At 28.8% G+C, this 21,168-nt stretch overlaps 2 protein-coding genes across 5 annotated transcripts; both read left to right on the top strand.

The window, feature by feature from the left end:
* Positions 1-2,360: 2,360 nt before the first annotated feature.
* Positions 2,361-6,761, top strand: LOC111299746 (F-box family protein). Of its 4 annotated transcripts, none has more exons than XM_022895171.2 (3): positions 2,361-2,664; positions 2,751-4,728; positions 6,233-6,761. In XM_022895171.2, the coding sequence occupies exons 2-3, from the start codon at positions 2,855-2,857 to the stop codon at positions 6,246-6,248; spliced, it is 1,890 nt and encodes a 629-aa protein (XP_022750906.2). In that variant the 5' UTR covers positions 2,361-2,664; positions 2,751-2,854; the 3' UTR covers positions 6,249-6,761. The 4 variants fall into 4 exon arrangements, with proteins under 4 accessions (XP_022750906.2, XP_089603838.1, XP_089603837.1 ...); XM_089747712.1 differs by having other exon boundaries at positions 6,182-6,761; XM_089747711.1 differs by having other exon boundaries at positions 2,435-4,728.
* A 1,943-nt stretch (positions 6,762-8,704) lies between these two features.
* LOC111300977 (farnesylcysteine lyase-like) lies at positions 8,705-17,448 on the top strand. The gene is given in 7 exon segments (XM_022896517.2): positions 8,705-9,267; positions 9,772-9,945; positions 15,623-15,982; positions 16,105-16,280; positions 16,841-16,886; positions 16,888-16,947; positions 16,949-17,448. Coding segments are annotated over 7 exon segments (1,299 nt in total). The 5' UTR covers positions 8,705-8,967; the 3' UTR covers positions 17,132-17,448.
* Positions 17,449-21,168: the final 3,720 nt, after the last annotated feature.

Raw genomic sequence — 21,168 nt, 5'->3', positions numbered from 1 at the left:
TGAATAAAAATTATATAAAATTTAGTAAAAAGAAAAAATATAATTTATATTTAGCATGTTATATGAATTGTGAGACGAAGGTTAAATACACAACTATATAAATATTCAAATATATAGCTTAAATAAAGACTTGATTAAAATAAGGATTAAATATAAAATAACTTTTATATTTTACACTTTTTGTTAGTTTGGTATAAAAAAATAAAATTATCAATATGATATTTTAACTTTCATTTCATCATTAGGTTTTTTGCACTTGAAATTAATACTATTGGTCAACTAATTCATGTAGCATAAATATCAAATAAGATGTTGATATGTGTTAAAAAATTTAATTAATATCACATTATTAATTGTCATGTTGGTATTAAAAGAAAATTTTTAAAAAATTTTAAAAATTTTTGGAAAATCCAAAATATTTTAGAAAATTATAAAAATTAAAAAATTGAAATATTTTAAAAATTAAAAAATTATGAAAGCTTGAAAAATTCAAAAAAAACAAAACACAAAATTTTATTAAAAAATCCCAAATATTCTAAAAAAATTCTAAATATTAAAAAAAATTATATAAAAATAAAATTTCTTAAAATTAAAAAATTCATAAAACCTTACTAAAACTGAAAATAAAAAATATAATTTTTTTGACAATATTTAAAAATTTTAAAAAATTATAAATTTTTTTTAAAATTTCTGAAAAATTTTCGTTTTTTAGTCTCACAATTTTAATATATATATATAAATAAATATATATATATATATATAGTTTTGAGTCTTTTGGATTTTATATTAAAATTTTATTTTTTTATTTCAGAATTTTTAATTTTTTTATCATTCTTTTAGAATATTTTAGTTTTTTTAAATTTAATTTTTAAAAATTTCAAATTATTCAAAAAATTATATATATATATATATATTGTATTTTTAGATTTTTTAATTTTTTTGAATTTTTTTGAATTTTTAAAAAATTTATTTTATTAATTTTTGAAATTTTCATAAATTTTATTGAAATTTTGAGTTTTTTGAATTTTTAAATAATTACTTTGTTTAAAATTTTTATAATTTTTAAAAATATTTCATATTTTTAATTTCTTTTTATAATTGTTAAAAGATATTTCAAGTTTTTTTTTTTTTACTTTTTGTTTTGAATTTTTAAAATATTTTTGAAATTTTCTTTTAATATTGACTTGGAAAATAATGTTAGTTTGATTTTTTTACATTTGTTAGCGTGTTATTAGATGTTTATACTACATCATCAAGTTTACTATTTACGTTAATTTGAAATATTAAAGTGGGTAGTGAAATGAAAGTTAAATTATTAAACCGATAATTTTATTTTTTAGATATCCAATTAATAAAAAATTTATTATATAGAGATCATTTTTATATTTAACCTTTAAAATAATAACACTTATCAAAAGCTATTTCTTAAATTAAATAATTGAAATAAAACATTTTAAAATTTTAATTGATCAAATTATTTTTAGATATCATTTGATATCTTTTGCAGGATCACTATAATAATATGATTACAAGGTGATTTTATTGTCAAAGTGATTTTAACACTCGTGATTTAAAATTATTTTATTTAGTTAACAAAATGATTAATTCTTAAAAATTAATGATCACTATGTTTAGTATTATTAAAAAATAAATTATTTTGTTTAAAAGTATGAAAATAATCATACATATTGTAATAGTTATACAAATTAATAACTTTAAAGTTATTTAAAGATAATAATTTGTAAAATATTAATTATATTTATTTATTTTATAGTAAAACATAATTAAATTATTAAATTAATAAATATATTTATTGATAGATAAATTTATTTTTATAATGTAAATTATGTAAAAAAATATTTAAATTAAAAATAAAACTAATCTATTAAATTCATAATAAAAGAAAAATAAAAATTATATTATTTATAAAATATTAAAAAATAAAAAATACATAAATTATTTTAAACTTGTTATAATAAATATTAATTTGTAATATAAAACTTTATGATATAAAATAGTTATAATTTTAAGATACAATAAAATTTTAAATCACATATTAAATTGATAAAATTGGTTATTATTAGTTTTAAATATCAATTTATATTGATAATAAAAGTTTTCACTTTTTTATATAAAAATTAGATTAACTTTTAAGACAATGATTTGATCATTTCATGATCATCATCAAATAAAATTATCAAATACTTACTAAATATAATAATTTAATCTATATATATATTATCATAATTTTTAAAATGATCACCCAAACCAAATATTAACTTAATTTTTTTTGTAAAGAAAAACACCACCAACCATTGACTATCTATATTCCACAGAGTCAATGATAATTGGACTGGGAACAGTGCGAGAATAATGTTGAGTGTTTTGGCTTTTAGGGTCTTTGGCTTCTTTTTGAAGCTCAAAAATTCAATATTGGTTGGCTTGCTGGCAACCACAACATCAAAGTTGAAACAGACTTCTTTCTTCTCACCCCCATTTTCGTCCATCATTCATTTCCCTCATAACTGAAAAAGAAAAGTGCCAAAGGTGCTTTAAACTTTTTGAATTTAGTGGCGACGACTTGAGAAATCACTCTAGTCTTACGCTATACTGTGAGCAGCTGAGCTTTATTTGTTATCTATCCTTTGTTATAGAAAGAATTCGGTGGGTGTCTAACATGATTGCTCTAAATTCTGATTTTGTTGTTAATTTTTCTGCTAATTGTTTGTTGTTTATTTATTTATTTATAGAATCAGAGTTGCTGTTTTTCCATGAATATTGATTTGTAGCTCAATTTGGAAAAATTTTGGAAAAATTCTTGATAACCCCAAGAAGAAATAAGTGATATACTGCTATGTTGCCAGAAACTTGTGGTTCTAGCTTGTTTCTTGCTTTACCTGATGATGTATTTTCCATTATATCGCGGTCCCTTTCGCCAAGGGACATATGTAATCTCAGTCTATGTTGCAAAAGTCTACGTCCAGTTGTAGACTCTGAAAAGATTTGGCTCAGTCAATGTGATGTAGTTGGAATCTTGCCTGCAAGGGACCTTGTGGAGTGGAGGCAGGGTGTGTCATCTTATAAGGCGCTTTGCCGCTTCCTCGTTAGAGTAAAGCCATTAGTTGGGATTTGGGTTCATCAGAATCCAGAGCTTGGCAATGTCGTCTATGTAATGCCTGGTTTTGTTTCTGTTGTTGGCTGTCGAATAATTCCTCAAGAGCTTGGTCCATTAGGAATTGAGGATGGCCCCATTTTATGGGCTCCGGTGTTTGAAATTATTGGTGATTTATATGGTTCTACCACGTTTCTTCTGCATGGCAGGGAGCAAGGATCTGACTATTTTTATCCTGGTTCAGTGGAATCTGTTGAGAGGAATTGCAATGTGCTATTGCTTGAGGTTGAGCCTAGGGAAAAAGGGAATGGACGTAAATTGTTCCCTAATAAGAACTTTGCTAATCATTCCAATGAGGATATTTCAAGAAAGGTTTGTAGATCTAATATTGGTTTATCAAGCTCACAGCAGGTGTTAGGACAAAGTGAGGCAGTGATTCCTTTTAGTCAGTTGGCTTTTGGTGACAGAAGAAAGTTGCTTGAGACTGTCACTGGCCAAGTTCGTAAAAAGGTCTCTGATTCTGTAAGTGGGCCTTTATTTCCTAGATTGAGGGAAGATGTGGAGAATTTCCAAAAAGACGTGTTGCTGCTTCTTTTGCAACGAAGATCACTGCTTCTGCAGATGTATAGGTTTGGTAGTGATCATGATTGCACTGATTTGAAGGCGAGTAATGAGATGCCTGGCTGCCCTACTGAGTTGGAACTCAATGACATTAGAAAGAGCTTTGACCGTTCTAGTTCTTGCTCAAATTCTCTGAATGGGGATGATGGCCAGACACATGGAAACAATAGGAAAAGTATAGGTGGGTACTTCAGAACTAGCATTAAACAAATTCTTCGGAAGTCTGGTTCTGTCAATGGTGGTCGAGCAGTTTCAAAATTTAATTCTTCTAGCAGTGAGTACAGGCATGCTCAACTTCATGAATTTCTAAAGTCAGGGGATACTATAGGGCTGACATTACAAGCCTCTAAAGTGAAGTTATCATCTTATCGAGCTTGGCCAAATATGCATGATACCCGGTTTGCTCTTTACAAGCTGCCTATGTGGGTCCCAAGGGAGGACCAAGAGTATGCTGGTTTATGGGGAGGAACATTCGGTTGGCCTCCAGGAAGGCCTACTGAAGACAAGCCTGGAAAGGCTTTGTTCTTTCTTTTGCTCTCTTATGAAGAGACAGAGGGAAAACGGCTACTTATTGCAACTAAAATATTGGAAGGCACCCACTACGTTCTTCACCCAAATGGTTCTGCAATGTTCATAGTGAATATTGATGAGCCTTCACTGGACCCATTTCCTTGGGATAGTGATGCTGATTCACATCCAGTGAATGTTAAGCAAGCTTTAATGGGGGAGGGTATTGCAAATGGATATGGTTTTAGATATCCCGGTTCAAAGCCTGGCTCACTTTTCATCATTCAAAATGGTCTTCTTGCCTTCATTTGGAAGGAATCAAGGGCTGTATTGACACTGCAAAGACTCAACTTGCAAGAGCTTTTGAAGAAAGGTGAACGGGTGCCTGCGCTACCTCCAATTCCCAACTTTTCTTATTTGACCAAGTCCTACTCAAATGTGTTCACTGGGTTCTCAAACACCTCAACATGTTCATCTTCATCACTAAGGTTTGTGTTATGTTCTCCAGAAGAATGTTTTAATTGCTCTTTTTTTTTTTTACGTAAACTACCCCTTAGAGTTTGAATATTGTCCAGTGTTTGTTCTATTTATTGCAGTCATGCTATACTTGATGCATAAAGAAAACTTCATTTTTGGTAATTTGGCATGAGATTAACAACAATTGCAGTAGGATTTTTTTTTTTTTTTTTTTTTGGCGAAGTGGGGGTGAGAGGGCTGAGGGTTAAACAAACTACTCAATTAAGGTTGTCTTGCTTATCTACAATAAGTTTCCAGTTGCCATTTACTTTTTAATTTCATGCCTGCAACTGCTATGAGTTTTTCTAGTTTAACTATCTTTTTTTTATTGTCTTATCTTCTGGGTATGTTTGCTTTCTGAGTATTGCAGAATAATCATGATTTGATGAGCTAGGTGCTCTTAGGGTATATGTCTTGTTTATATGGAGAATTATAATCAATTAATTTACTACTGAGGTTCCAGTGAACTGTTTAGTTGATGGAATCATCAATTTGATCATTCTATTTATTGGCAAAACTACTTATTTTGCCTTGCTACAATATAGGTTAACCCATTGCAAAGCCTATACTTTCTCTTGATTTGTATGTTGATATTCATATAATTTGCATTGTGATTTAATCATGTTTTGGCTGAGTTCATTTTTAGGTCTTAAATGGATTAAGTATGCTTCATAGATAGCGTATAAATTTAATGTGGCTTTTACTTTGGAAATTTTTGGAATAATCTTTCTTTAGTTGTTACATATCTCTTCATCATTATAATATGCAACATTTTGATTCAACTTTGCAGTCTTTGTGTTTGTATTTGTTTCTCACTTCACTTGGAATGTATTTATGTAATAGTTTTATATTCTTTGGTTTTGTAGTTGCAGAGTAAAACTCTGCATTTTATATTCAACTTTCTGTCATTCTCATATATTCTCATATAGTGTACCATGTGCAAGGGAAAAAAAAAATAACAAAGAGAAAAAGTCCCTGATATTATACAGGCCTCTAAATTGAATATAACAACTTTGTTTTATAAAGCATTAATATAATTAATGATCCCTAAATTATAGTAAAATATTTAAAATGGTATCTAAACTTTAAAATTTTTTAATGTTGTACTTAAACTATGAATCTATTAATTAATGTGGTATTTGAAGGTTTGTTTATCCATCACGTGTTATCGTTTGAAGCTAATCGCGTTAGATGTGAGTATCAAATTAGTTAACAGATTTATAGTTCGGGTACTACATTAGAAAATTTTAAAATTAGATATCACATTAAATATTTTATTATAATTTTGGGATCACTCGTGACATTAACCTTTTTATTTTAATGCTTTTGTAAAAGTTGGCTCACTTTTCTTTGAAGTACGGGCAACATCTTGGTTTAATGCTTAGAGATACTGGCTCTAATGTGATTACTGTTGCTTTCTTGTAGAATTCTTTTCAAATAATCCTCTAAGGCTGGTCCTACTTTTTTATTTGGTAGGCAAAAGCATATTTAGGGCACCGATGGGAACTGGAATAAATTGCAAATATTCAACTACTGTTGCTCTGCCGTTACTTTGATTTTATCATGTAGAGCTGGGGGCTACTTTGCTGCTACTGGTGATTCAAGAATGTCGGATTTCAGTTTGTTTCCAAAATGATATAAATACCATGTCTCCAAGATAACATGAAGGTTATCTCATTGCGTTCGATACAAGACATTTGCATGATTTTGATTATTCTTGTGGTTCAGGTAAAGATATAATGGTTAAAAGCAGATAATGAAGGGAACCCTGCAAGGGAGAGACACCATGGTCCAAACATTTGGTACAAGTTTTCCCCATTAATTGTTGAAATATTACTTAGTTGTATGGTTGTATTTTATTTTCTTTGGACCTTATATTTATACAATTATATACCCTCTCAAAAGTGGTATGTAGTATTGCTTTTAGGTGGTATTTGGTATGAGATGATCATCTTAAAAACTATTGTGATTTATATATGGTGATTGGATCACTTTATTTGATAAACACTTGGTGATGATTTTGGATAACCGAAAGTGATCTAATCATTACTTTGGAAAGTGATTTAATACCTATCCAAAAGAGTAGGAAACTTGTATTACTAAAGTAAAATGATATATAAATAATTATTGATATTATTCATTTAATATGCTAGTTAAAAATTAGTTTTTTCTCTATATTTCCCTCTCCGCAATCCAGGTATTTCCTTTTGAGAAAGGAAAACCAGTTGAAGTTGTTGATATCCCACGAAGATGAATTTTTTCATTATTGTCCCATACGGAGGATCCGAATGATATGATTGGTTTTGAGCAAAGGCACTAAATCATCCAAGGGAAGCTACCTTTTATAAGAGTATACCAGGATTTCAAACGAATTTTGTCGATGGACAAGTGTTACAGACTGATTCATACCAAGAGGTATAGAAAACAGATGCTAATATTTGTAGATTGATAAAGGTTCCTTGCTGCAAGTTTCGAGTAACAAAGAATTGCATAACAAAAACATTTGAATCGGTGATTTTATTTTATGGCTAAATGCAAATTTTTTTTATAGATTATTTATTGGCATTGCTTTAAAAAAAAAAAAAGAATTAAAACGTTGTTTTTTTCTTTTGGGGCTAAATTAGGTATAGAGGATAGAATTGAAAAATTCAGTGAATTATACAACATCTTATAAAAAAATTTTAATTTTAAATATATTTTAAAATTAAATATAATTAAAATTTTAAAATTAGTTTTTTTTATTAAGTGTCATTTTATGATTTCACTTATATAATAGAGTATATACATCAAATAGACTAAAAAAAGAAAAACTTTTTTCTACATTTTAAATTCACATAATTAAAAATTATTTAATAATCTAAAATTTGAACATTTAATATTTGTTACACACAAATTGATTTAAAAGTAAAAACAACTTTACGTTCTTTTGTGCAAATCAAAAGTAAAAATAGCGAAAAAAAAAAAAAAGTCTCTTGATGGATATTGTGTGATCATATTAAGGTTGACTGCTCAATTTGAATTCGGTGAATTTTGATTCGACTCGATCTTATGAGGTCGATTTTTTTTTTGTTTTAAAAATTAGATTTCAGGTTGGGTTGAATTGGATTTTATTAACAAAAAATTAGGGTCGGATCGGATCGGGTTCATGTTTTAAGTAAACTCGATCTGACTCGATATTATATTAAAAATTATTTTTAATTATTATTTTTAATTTTTAATTTATATATAATTATATTTAAAAAATAATATTTTATATTTTTAAAAATAATATTGTATTAATTTCGGATCGAGCTGAGTCGAGTATGATTTATATAATATCAAATCTGATCGGATTCGAATATAAAAAATAATAAAATTTTTTTTAATCGAATCGAATTCAGATTTTATAATTATAAAAATTAAATCGAATTTGAGATAAATAAAAATTTACTTTGATATGATTTATTATCAATCCTAAATCAGACTTAACCATAAAAATCTTCGAAAATATGATTTTGTTGATTGCTATTTGATATGTCATTATGCAAATGATATCATTTGGCTAATTGACTTGATTATATGTATTAATTTATTTAAATTAAAATTTAATCTTAATAATGTCACAGTTCGACACAAATATCCCAGCAACTATGACCGTGGAAATGATTGAGAGTAGCACCGTTTCATACTTACGTTTTTTTAGGTTTAACGTCACAAATAATTTTTAAATTATAATAAAATATTTAATATATTATTTAAATATATAAATATTTTAATATAATATTTAAATTATAAAATTTTTAATTAATATGATATTTATTTTAATGAAATTAATTTTAAATAATATATTAATTAATAAATTTATAATTTAAATATTATATAAAATTTTTTAAAATTTAAATATTTAATTAAATATTTCATTCACCCTGTATTTTAACGTACTGCTAGCTTACCAACAACATCGACAAGAAAAAGTTAAGAAAAAAAAAAAAGAGTTTTTCAAATCCAGTTTCAGTTTCAGATTCCATATCCTCCTAATCCTTTCTTTAAAACCTCTCATCTTCTGCGTATCCACCGATGCTCCAACTCCGCCCACTGTCTGCATCGTCTGCAGCGGCATCGGCGGTTCTCCCGTCGCCCACTTCCTTCGCCACTGCTTCCATCCTACACCTTCCCAACCCAGTCCTCCTAATATCAGTATCTTTGAGCGTAGGTCCTTCGTCGGTGGTCGCATGGCCACAATCAAAGTTGGCGGCGACACTTTTGAGGCTGGTGCTTCGATTCTTCATCCCAAGAACTACCACGCGCTTAACTACACGAAGCTTCTTGGGTTGAAGATGAAACCGCCGTCTACGTCGGAGGATGATGATTCGATGTCGTTCGGGATTTGGGATGGGAAGAAGTTTGTTTTCAAAACCCTTCAAGTTGATTCCAAATTTCCAATGGTGCAGAAAATTGTTTCTTTTGTCAATTCTTTTTACTTGTTCTTCCGCTACGGCTTCTCCCTTCTCAAGATGAATAGCTTCGTTGAGGTTTCAATTTACTTCCTTCTATTCTATGATTGCCTGTCTTTTTTAATTTGCACATAAGAAACAAAGTTATTCTCCTACTGTACTATGATTTTTTTTGCTACACCTTATAATTTGTATATTCGTGTTTGTAATTAACGTGTGTAAATGCGTCACAATTTATGTTAACATGTCGAACACAAAATACTTTTTTTTTGTTTTATCAAATTCATATTCGGTTTTACTAAAATTTTAAACTGTGCAGTCGTTTTGAAATGGTGTTACGGGTTTAAAATTGAAAGGTTTATTTTTTGGCTTTTCTTGACTTTTGTACAAAAAAATTATGCTGGAATTGGAATTAGTTTCACATTTTTGCCATTTGTTCACTTTTAATCAATTATAATTTTGCATTTTATTAGTTACTTTTGTGGAAGCAAACATTAAATAGTAATAGCAGCAATGAGACAGAAGCCTGATTATCTCTGTTTCTACTTCCTAATTTGAAACTGGTGTGGTGTTGTTGTGCAGAGTACTTTGGATAACTTCTTAAAGTACTATGAAAGCCCTGAAATGAGACCCGTCTTTGAGACAGTGGATGAGATGCTTAAATGGGCTGGTTTATATGATCTCACAACTCGAACTTTGCAAGATGAACTCATTGACACCAAGTTGTCTCCCTTATTGATAGAAGAGCTTGTCACCGTAAGAATTCTAAGTTGCTTGCGCTTTTTGTCTTTCTACATTCTATTTGATGTGTTGAGATTTTTTTTTCCCAGAATGATGTGTGTGTTTTGCTCTCAATCTAAATGGTAGCATGTGGTTCCTAGAGTTGATACAACTGGTACTACCTTTGAGAATATAGTTAGTTTCCTTTGGAAAGGATTCGGATCTTGATATTACCTTCAAATTGATAAAAGACTACCTTTGTCTCCCTCTAATATACACCCTACAATCTGCTTAGGCTGCTCATCTTTTATGAAAGCTTGGATGTTTCTGATTAAAATGTTCTGGGAGATTTTCATTTCTTTACAATTAAATTATCCATTGCGAATGGTAAATAATTTAAGAATTATCTGGAATAGTTTTTACATAGTGGTACTGATATCTTGAGTTAAAAATCATTGCCTTCTACTAAATGCCTTTTGATAGATGTGTTGGAACAAGCTTTCTTAGGATGCCATGAGATTTGTTGTCCGTGAAAAGTTACTGCATCAACTATGTGATGGGAACAAGATTCTAGAAGTCCTGAACCAAAAAATTGGAAAGAACAATGACAAAATTCTCACCTAATAAAGGTATATTAACTCCAATATATATATTTATAACAACTTAATGTTGCATTTTTGTCATTCTTAAAATCGCTGACCTAACCAAAAAAAAAAAAAACCCACTGACCTGTTCCTCTATGGTTTAAACTTGATGCAAGAACGTGTGTAGTTAGGTCTTTGTCTTTTGTTCTTTGTTGATGATTCAAGTGGTTGTCATTACATTACCTAGTTATTTAAGGTTGCAAACTGCTATGCAATGTGGTATTCACTGTAATAAGAATCCATAAAGTTGGACAACTATAATTTGCAGATCCATGCTCATATTGTCTATGAACCTGTTGGAAGCTGCTTCACCTATTGAAATTACCTACATTAGTGCAGCTTGATTTCCTAATTTGTTTTGGGAATATTTCTCATTTACTCTTTTGATTTAGTCGACTATTCTGATTGTCAAGTTTTTATGGATTTGTTTCTATTCTAGAATAGAATAATTTTCCTTTCTTTTATTATTTTTTTTATTTTCTGTTTCATGTAAGTTGTTTCTGTGGAAAAACTAAGAAATAAAATTGTGTGGAAAACTAAGAGTGAAACTGAATGTATATTAAAAAACTGCTCATAAAGAATTATACAAGCACCTTAGGTTTATATACAACTAACTAGTGGGAAAATTAGGAAACTAAATCTTCTTGAAACTGATCCTATAATTGAGGGATTGTCTATCATAATTTTTTGTTCTTAATTTTAGGGATACAAATACTTAATTCTAGAGATACAAATATAAATATACAGATTACAAGATTACAACAAGCTGTAAATAAGTGTTTTCCCACAGTTTCCTAATAAGGAACTTCACTGTTCCTATTTATTTAGATGTACTCTATTGTAGATTGAATAAGAAGAAGTAAGGATAATTGTTCTTTAAGTTTTTTGCATGGTATCAGAGCAAGTTGGCATGAACCATTAGATTGTAACCACACGAGTTCCATTATGGCTAGTAGGAGTGAGAACTCTTCTTTTGCAGAGGCATAGCATGAGGAAAGTCACAAAGAGGTGATGCTCCAACAAACCTTTAAAAATAAGTCTGCAACCTTTGGAACTAGTTTACTAGCACAAAAAGGTAATTTCCTAAACACCTTAAGTGTTCAACGGAAAAATACACAATCTTGGATTGTTGATTTAGGAGCATCAAATTACATGACTGGAGATACATCCTTATTCAACACATATAGACCTTGCTATGATAGTTCTGCTATAAAAATTGTTGATGGCTCTCTCTCAAAAGTGACAGGAACAGGTTCTGTTGTAGTTTCAAAAGACATAACATTCAACTCTGTTCTCCATGTCCCTAATTTAAGCTGTAACCTACTTTCCATCAGTAAACTTACGAAGGATAGATGTTGTGTTACAAAATTTTTCCCCAACTTGTGTGAATTTTAGGAATTGGGCTCGGGGAAGATTATTGGCAGTGCTAGGATGTGTGCAGGGCTCTACCTTCTTCAAGATGATGCACTTGAGAGACCACAAAACTCGTGTACAACCTTAGCCTCTAGTACTAGTAAGGATGACCTTATCATGTTATGGCATTATAGATTAGGACATCCAAATATTTCATACCTAAAAAGGCTATCTCTCTCATTATTCAATAACATTACTAAAGATTTTTAGTGTAAAGTTTGTCAACTTTCCAAGCACACTCGAAATAACTACCCTAACCTTTCCTATAAATCATCTTAGCCTTTCTCAATGATTCACAATTACATTTGGTGACCGTCAAGAGTTAACAATATCACAGGTTCTAAGTGGTTTGTTACATTCATCGATGATCATACTCGACTCACTTGGGTATTTCTTATAGAAGGGAATGCTTCAATGTTGTTCTCGGCTCTTACCTCACCAATTATGACATTATCCATCAAAGATCTTGCGTTGACACTCCACAACAAAATAGGGTTGCCGAACGAAAAAACATGCATTTGATAGAAATGACCAGACCCCTCTTGTTGACTCCCAATGTGCCTAAATATTTTTTTGGAGAAGCTGTACTCATTGCAACCTATTTGGTTAACCGAATGCCTTCTCGAGTTTTTGGCTTTAAAACACCTTGTCAAACTCTCATTGCTTCCTACCCACAAACTCGGTTGATTTCTTCCATTCCCATCAAACTCTTTGGCTACATTGCCTTTGTTCATATTAGCCAACAAAATCGTAGCAAGCTTGATCCCAAAGCCTTAAAATGCATATTCCTTGGTTATTCCCCAAACCAGAAGGGCTATACGTGTTACTCACCTATCAGAAAAAAATTCTATAGCTCTATGGATGTCACCTTCTTTGAAAATCTTCCATACTACAGCAAGAATGATATTCGGGGGGGGGGGGGGGGGGAGAATATTACTCAAGAATATCAATTCTTGTTGACTTGCCAATTTTCCAACCTACCCCTTCAAAACCAGATTCCCAACTAGCCCCTTCAAAACCAGAATCTCAACCAACCTTTTCAAAACCAGATTCTCAACCTACTCAACCTATCAGCCATGTAGATTTCGAAACCCAACTTGTTCAGACAACTCTTGAATCTACAAACCCTAAGGTTATGCAAGAAAAAACAAAAGAACTGTAGTCTACTAAAGAAAGCAAAAATCACAGAAAGAAGTGGACAACTTACACAGCCCAGCACTAAAAATTAACCAGATCTGAGTCTCCATGAACCTGAAACCAACACAGTTAATGTCCCTAATGAATCTGAAACTAAAACTTGTGAGCCAATTGGTGGCCTTAACATTCCTATTGCATTAAGAAAAGATGTGAGATCATGTACTCGGTACCATATTTGCAAGTACATATCATATGACAGATTAAATCCAAACTTTCGAGCCTTTACTACTAACCTTGACAATGTGCAAATTCCAAAAAATATTCATGAAGCCCTCAATGAACCAGATTGAAAGCCAGCAGTTCTTGAAGAAATCAAGACACTAGAGAAAAATGGGACATGGAAAATTTTAGATTTGCTCAAAAGAAAAAACTCGGTTAATGTAAGTGGATCTTCATAATAAAGCACAATGTAGATGGAAGTATAAACAAGTTCAAAGTTAAACTTGTTGCAAAGGGGTTCACTTAATCCTATGGGATAGACTATGAGAAGACATTTGCTTTGGTAGCCAAACTCTATTCAGTTAGAGTTCCATTGTCACTAGCAACCAACTTTGGCTTCTCCACCAGTTTGATATCAAGAATGCATTTTTAAATGGTGACTTGGAGGAGGATGTATAGAAATTCCCCTTGGTTTTGAAAGGCAAGACAACATGGGCAAAGCATGCAAACTCCGAAAATCTTTATATGGACTTAAACAGTCTCCTTGGGCTTGGCTTGAACGGTTGACTAGGGCAATGAAAAGGTATGGATTTTTTTAATGTCAATCTGACCATACTATGTTTGTTAAGTTCACTAATGAAGGAAAAAGAGTTATTCTTATTGTTTATGTGGATGATATCATAATCACCGGAAACCATAAGGAAGGAATAGATGATTTGAAGAAACTCCTTTCAAAGGAGTTTGAAATAAAGGACTTGAGGTTCCTCAAATATTTCCTTGGAATTGAAGTGGCTTGGTCTAAGAATGAAATATCAGTGTCTTAGTGTAAGTATGTACTTGATCTACTCAAAGAAACCCGCATGATCGGATGCAAACCAGCCGATATACCTATGGACTCAACTAATAAAATTGGAAGTGAAAATGGAAGCTTTCTCATGACAAAGGGCGATACCAAAGACTAGTTGGGAAGCTTATTTACCTTTCCTACACACGACTTGATATTGGGTTTGCGGTAGGGATGGTGAGTAGATACATGAATAATCCAACCAATGAGCATCTTAAAGTTGTTCATCGCATCCTATAGTACTTAAAGAAGAGTCCTGGTGAAGTTCTATATTTTAAGAAGTCAATGAATAGGGCAGTCGAGGTGTACACAGATGCTGATTGGGCTGGATTAGTAACAAATAAAAGGTCCACTACTGGATATTGCACTTATGTTTGGGGACATTTGGTCACTTGGAGAAGTAAAAAGCAAGCTTTTGTATCTAGGAGCAGTGCTGAGGCTGAGTTTAGAGCAATGTCCCATGGTATTTGTGAAGGAATTTGGCTGATGAGGTTACTTGGAGAATTAATAGTTTAAACTGTGACATCTATGACACTATTTTGTGACAATAAGGCTACTATAAGTATTGCCAAAAATCCTGTTTATCATTATAGGCACATAGAGTTGGATAGACATTTCATAAAGGAAAAGATAGAAAATGGGTTGGTCAAATTGGCCTATATCCCTACAAGTTCACTACTTGCAGATATTTTGACTAAAGCTCTTCCTAGGAGCATTTTTGATGGTTTGAAATTCGAGTTGAGTATGATTAACATTCATAACCTAGCTTGAGGGGGAGTGTAGAAATCTAATTCTCCTACATTAGTGTAGGTTTGATTCTCCTACGTTAGTGCAGCTTGATTTCTAATTTATTTTGAGAATATTTCTCATTTACTCTTCTGATTTAGTCGACTATTTTGATTGTCATGTTTTTAGGGATTTGTTTCTATTCTAGAATAGAATAATTTTCCTTCCTTTTATTATTTTATTATTTTCTGTTTCATGTAAGTTGTTTCCTAATAAGGAACTTCATTGTTCCTATTTATTTAGACATAATCCTTCATTGTAGATTGAATAAAAAGAAATGAGGATAATTGTTCTTTAAGTTTTCTACAAATAGCTACTTTCTTTCAAATTACTTGTTATTATTTGTATGGTTTTTACTTTAAAGACATGAACAAGACATTTGCAAACTGTTGCATTTGGTTCAAGGGAGTCCATAATATTCATTCCTATAACAAACAGATCTTATCTAGTAAATTTAGATTTGCCGAAGCCAAGTTCTATCAGTTACTTTCTGTTGGAGTCATTCCAAGGGAGGGATGTTATGGTGTCTTTGGAAAATTAACTTGTAATTCTAATTAAGGATCTGGGGATGGCTCAAAATTCTAACCTGTATGTTATAATTTGAAATTGGCCCCAAATAGGCTGACTGTTGAGAAGTTATAACAAATCATAATTATGTTGCACTGTGAAGGTCATAACAAGAATCAATTATGGTCAAAGTGTCTATATCAATGGACTTGCTGGGGCAGTTTCATTGGCAGGATCTGGGGGAGGATTATGGTCCATTGAAGGAGGGAACTGGCAGATGGCTGCAGGACTAATTAATAATTCTGATGTCTCTTTGCACCTGAATGAAGAAATAGAATCCATCTCTTACCTTGGAGAATATTATGAACTTAACTCCACAAAAGGAAACAGTTATTCATGTGGAGTCACAGTAGTTGCTCCACCCCTTGATGAAGTAAATATCCAATTTACACCTTCAATTTCAATTCCTGAGAGGAAATTGCAGCATACACATGCAACTTTTGTGAGAGGCCTCTTGAATCCAGTGAGTATTTTGGGAGTTGCTAATGGCTTTCTGTAGTGGACTTCTAAACTAATGTTTGATTTCTTATTATTCTGACCTGCTGCTTTTGTTCCTTTATAATATTTGTGTTTTCTCATGGCAAGGCATATTTTGGCCTGGGTGCTGCTGCAGAGATTCCAAAACTGGTTGGCACAGTAGAGGATCCCGGCCTTCCATTCTTGAGCATTTCAGTTCTCAAGCAACATGAGGAAAAAGATGTAACTTACAAAGTATTTTCTCGAGAACCAATGGTAGATGCATTGCTGGATAGCATTTTTAGGTAATATTTTCTATTAACTCTTTAGCTTTTTACCTGGGTGTAAGGTCTGGGAAAGAGATCTTATTGTCCGTAAAACAATTTTGCCTAAGAGAGTTCTTTTTGCAGCATGATTTTGACTTGGGCTAAATGCTTTATCTTATGGCTTGCCGATTTAATGTGATTTGTGCTCTTTATGTTAGATGGTTGTATTGCAGAAAGTATCTGGGCCTGCTTCTTATATGCTTTATGAAGATTTAGACCTTTATTTAGAGCATGGGTACCCACGATGCAGATGTAGCTGAGATGTATGTAGTGTTAATCCATTTTCCTTGCAGGTTTCTCTTGCATTAGGGAAACAACCAATTATCAATACCTTGTCCGAGTTAGCCTTTGTCTTAAATTTGGAGAATTGGGAGTTGATATATATTCAATGTTCTAGGATTCATACTCTATACCTACCCTCCTTGTCCCACCCTTCTGAGCCATAAGGCGTGGCAAGGCCTTGTTATTAAAACTTTAAACATTGATTCAAAACGTTTACATAATTGATGCTGATGGCTGTCATTTGCTGGTATTGTTAGTGCAAGGCAGCAAACAATTCGAGTAAATTGGGGAGCCTATCCTCATTTACAATGCTTCGGAAGTATTCGCACCATTTATTTTGGATGGTCAACATTTGTACTATGTGAAAACATTTGTACTATGTGAATGCATTTGAGAATGCAGCTAGTACCATGGAGACAAGTGCCGTTGCAGCTGAGAATGTAGCGAGGCTGATCTTGTCAAGATATTTTAGTGAAGCATCCCTGCTGCATTCATCAAACTCGAAGAGCTTTAATCCTGATGCAGACATGTTACAGTTGGACTTGTAGCCTAAAGTTGCTGTAAATATTGGTATGTAAAATTGATCACTCAATAATGTGAAATCAAATTGTAGAATATACAAAGACTAGCTGGTGAAGATGCCAATCTAAATTTGCTGCTGGAGACAACAAGATATTGAGGGGCGAAAGTTTGCTAGTAATTAATCTCGTAGGTCTCAGCGAACCCTTTTGCGACGAACCTTTCTTTATCTCGATCTGCACTTCCATGTGACTAGTATTTGACATTGAAGATCCATTTGCATCCTATAAGTTCTTTTTCTTCTGGTAAATTTAAGAGTTCCCAAGTAAGAACCATTATTTTCCAATTGATGTTCTCCGTTCTTGGTGTCTCCCTTTTTCTTTTTTTTCAAAGCTTCATGAATAATGTTTGGAATTTCTATATTGGAGAGGTTAGTGACAAAGGTACGATAACTTGGAGATAATCCTCTATAGCACATAAAATTTTGGTCAAATTATGTAAGGTGTACTTATATTTTGTGAAAATTTAAAATTTAATTTTTTAGTATAATTCATATAAATTTAACTCTTATATTATTTTGATTTAATAATTTTAGTTCAATAATTAATTTTGTCAAATTTTTATCATTAGAAAATGTTGATGTGATTGTTGATTTAATTATATGGGTATTGATTTTGTTAACGTGACATTAACTTTATGAGATTTTAATTGGGATGGATGAAATCCATTATTAAATTATGTAAGTGATTTCTTTACTTATACAAAATTTAAAATTTAATTTATGAACTTGAATGAAATTTAAAATTTAATTTTTTAATAATAAAAAATAGAGTTAATATAAAAATAATTTTTGAATTATATATTTTTGTCAATTTTGTATATAAAGAAATAAAATTATTAATTTGATACTTAAATTTTTATTTTGTTATCACGTTGATATTATGAACTAATATTGTTAATACGAAATGTTGACATGACCTAAATATTTAATAAGATATTGACACGTATAAAAAAATGTTTAGTTAATATTAGATCATCAATATCATATTAGCCAAAAAAGAAAATTTTAAAAAAATATGATTTTTTTTTTAAATTATAAAAACGTTCTAAAAATATTCTTTACAAATTATTAAAAAAAATTTAAAATTTTTACAAAATTCATAAAAATTATTAAAATATTCTAACAAATTTTAAAAATTATAAAAAATTTTGCAAAATTAAAAAATTTGTGATAAGCGTTTAAAAATTATAAAAATTCTAAAAAAATTCATAAAACTTCATAAAAATTCTAAAAAAATTCTAAAAATTTAAAACTAACAATTAAAAAAATCTAAATTTTATTGAGAAATTTAGAAAATTTAAATAAATCTAAAAATTTTTGAAAAATATAAAAATTTTCAAAAAAATTCTAAAAATTTTCAAAAAAATTCTAAAAATTTTTAAAAATTTTTGAAAATTAAATAATTTTGTAAATCTAAAACATTCTAAAATTTGAAAAAAATTTGAAAAAAATTTAAAAATTTAATAAAAATACAAAAAAATTAAAAAAAGATTTTGCAAAATTAAAAAATATATCTAAAGAATTAAAATAGTAAAATTCAAAAAAATGAAAAATATTTAGAATTTTTTTGAAAATTTAAAAATTTTTAGATTTTTATAAAAAATTTTTATTTTTTGTTTTAAATATTTTAAAGGTTTTTTAAAAAAAATTTTAATTTTAGGAAATTTTATTTTTACTAAAACTTTCATTTCTTTGAATTTTTGGAAATTGTTTTGAATTTTTTTGATTTTTTTATTAAAGTTTTGAATTTTTATTTTTATTAAACGCTCAATTTTTAAAATTTTTCAAAAAATTTTCTGAAAAATTTTGGATTATTTATAAAAATTTTGAGATTTTTAAAATTTTTAAATTTTTTAGAATTAATTTTTTTTAATTTTTGTATTTTAAAAATTTTTAAGAATTTTTAATTTTTTAATTTTTTAAAATGGTTAAAATATTTAAAAAATTTTTTTCTAAACTTTAAGAAAGTTTTTGAATTTATTATTTAGTTTATAAATTTTTAAAATTTTTAAATTTTTTAGATTTTTTAAAAAATTTATGAATTTTAAAAATGTTTTTAAAATTTTTAAACATTGTTTAGAATTTTTTAATTTTTCTTTTTATGCTGATGTGACATTAACAATGTGATGCTCATTGAACCTTGTTGATATGTGTTAGCATCTTATTAAATGTTTATGTCAGTATTTTATACTGATGACATTAGTCTGAGGTATTAACATAATAACAGAATGAAAGTTGAAATATCAAATTGATAATTTTATTTTTTTGTACTAAACTGATAGCAAGTGTAGAGTTCAATGGTTATTTTTATATTTAACTCTAGAAAATATTTTAAATATTTTAAAATTTTTTTAGTTTTTCAAAAACATTAAATTTAAAAAATATTTTAGTCATTCTAATATAAAAAAAAATTTATACTTTTAGAAATATATTATTTTTATTTTATATAATTAATTATTAATAATATCTTATTAATAGTAATATTATTATCATTTATATGAATAAATTTTAATATAATAACTTAAATTAATATATCAAAACTAATATTATTTTAGTTAGTTTAAATATATCATATAGCAAAATTTATAATGAACCAAACTATTAAATAGAGTTACATTTATAATAAACCCGAAATGGATCATAAATGGAATGATCATTCAATCCAACTAAACAAAATAAAAGATTAAAATATAGATTTTTATGTGAGATGAGGTTTTATTAATTTGAAGGACAAATTTTAAATCATAATAAAAAGAAATGAGAAAATAATTTATTTGATAAACCAAAGCATTAATATCATTTATCATAATGAAAACTTTTAATTTTTTTGGGGTTTTCACAACAAGAACTTATCAAAATAGTTATGTTAAATTAAATAATAAGGTTGAATCAAAAACTAATACAAATCAAGTTTAGTAAATTATTTTAATGTATTTGAATCTTGAATTTATATTTGACTATAAAAATAGTTTAAATAGGATTTAATTTAAAGGAATAAAAACATTGTTTGACGGATAATTTTACACTTGTGGGATAGAATTCTAATTCTAATTCTAATTCATTTAAGAAATTAATAATAAAAGTAATATCTTTATTAAAATTAGATAGTAATAAATTTGTATCATATATTGAAAATTTTGTGATAAAATTTTAATAGATTTATGTAAGATTTTTTTTTTCCATATAACCACAATATATTATAATTGTGACAAAAAAGTGTGATAAAATTAATAATAGATTTTAAATTTTATGACGGAATGTAACTAGATGTAATGACAAAATTAATAATAATATTTCACATTATTGACAAAAAATTGTGACGGATTTAATGTTAATACACAAAAATTGTGATAGAATATTGTGATAGAATATTGTAAAAATTTTTTAAATTTAATATTTTAAAAAACTAAGAAATTTCTAAAAAATTAAAATTATTTTTTTATACTAGATGGATTAAATTTTAAATTTTATGTAAGTATAGGGATTAAATTTTAAATTTCATACGAGGACAGTAACTAATATTTAAATTTCGTATTAATACAAAAATCATTTAGATAATTTAACAACTAATTGTATCCATTCCAATTGTCACATTAGCATGTAATGTCACATCAACAGAGTCAACATGTATATCATCAAGTCAATAGCCACACTGCATTTTAATAGCAAAAAATTGATGAAATTAGTAATTAAATTAAGATTATCAAATTAAAATAATATAAGAATTGAATTTATATAAATTATACCATAAGAACTAAATTTTAAATTTCGTAAAATATAAAGACCTATGACATAATTTGACCTATTATATAGATAAAAATGTTTTCTTTTATCTTTTTCAATTAGATTATATTCTAATTCCTCAATATCTACATTAAATTAAAATCTTCAATATCATATTCTAGGATGTCTTCGAACTGATTTTCCCATAAACATTAGGCATTGTAAAACCTGAAAAATAAAGTATTAAATTCAATTAATTTGCTTTACACAATTTTAATTGTT

Source organism: Durio zibethinus, chromosome 18 (assembly GCF_047325235.1).
Source record: "Durio zibethinus cultivar Kanyao isolate XHJ-2024 chromosome 18, ASM4732523v1, whole genome shotgun sequence".
NCBI classification, from domain to species: Eukaryota; Viridiplantae; Streptophyta; class Magnoliopsida; order Malvales; family Malvaceae; genus Durio; species Durio zibethinus.
The sequence above is the reverse complement of the archived record's forward strand: the minus strand, read 5'-3'. Positions and strand labels throughout refer to the sequence as shown.

Excerpts from the sequence above, each read along its gene's own strand:
- LOC111299746 (XM_022895171.2), top strand. The coding sequence starts at position 2,855 with ATGTTGCCAGAAACTTGTGGTTCTAGCTTGTTTCTTGCTTTACCTGAT.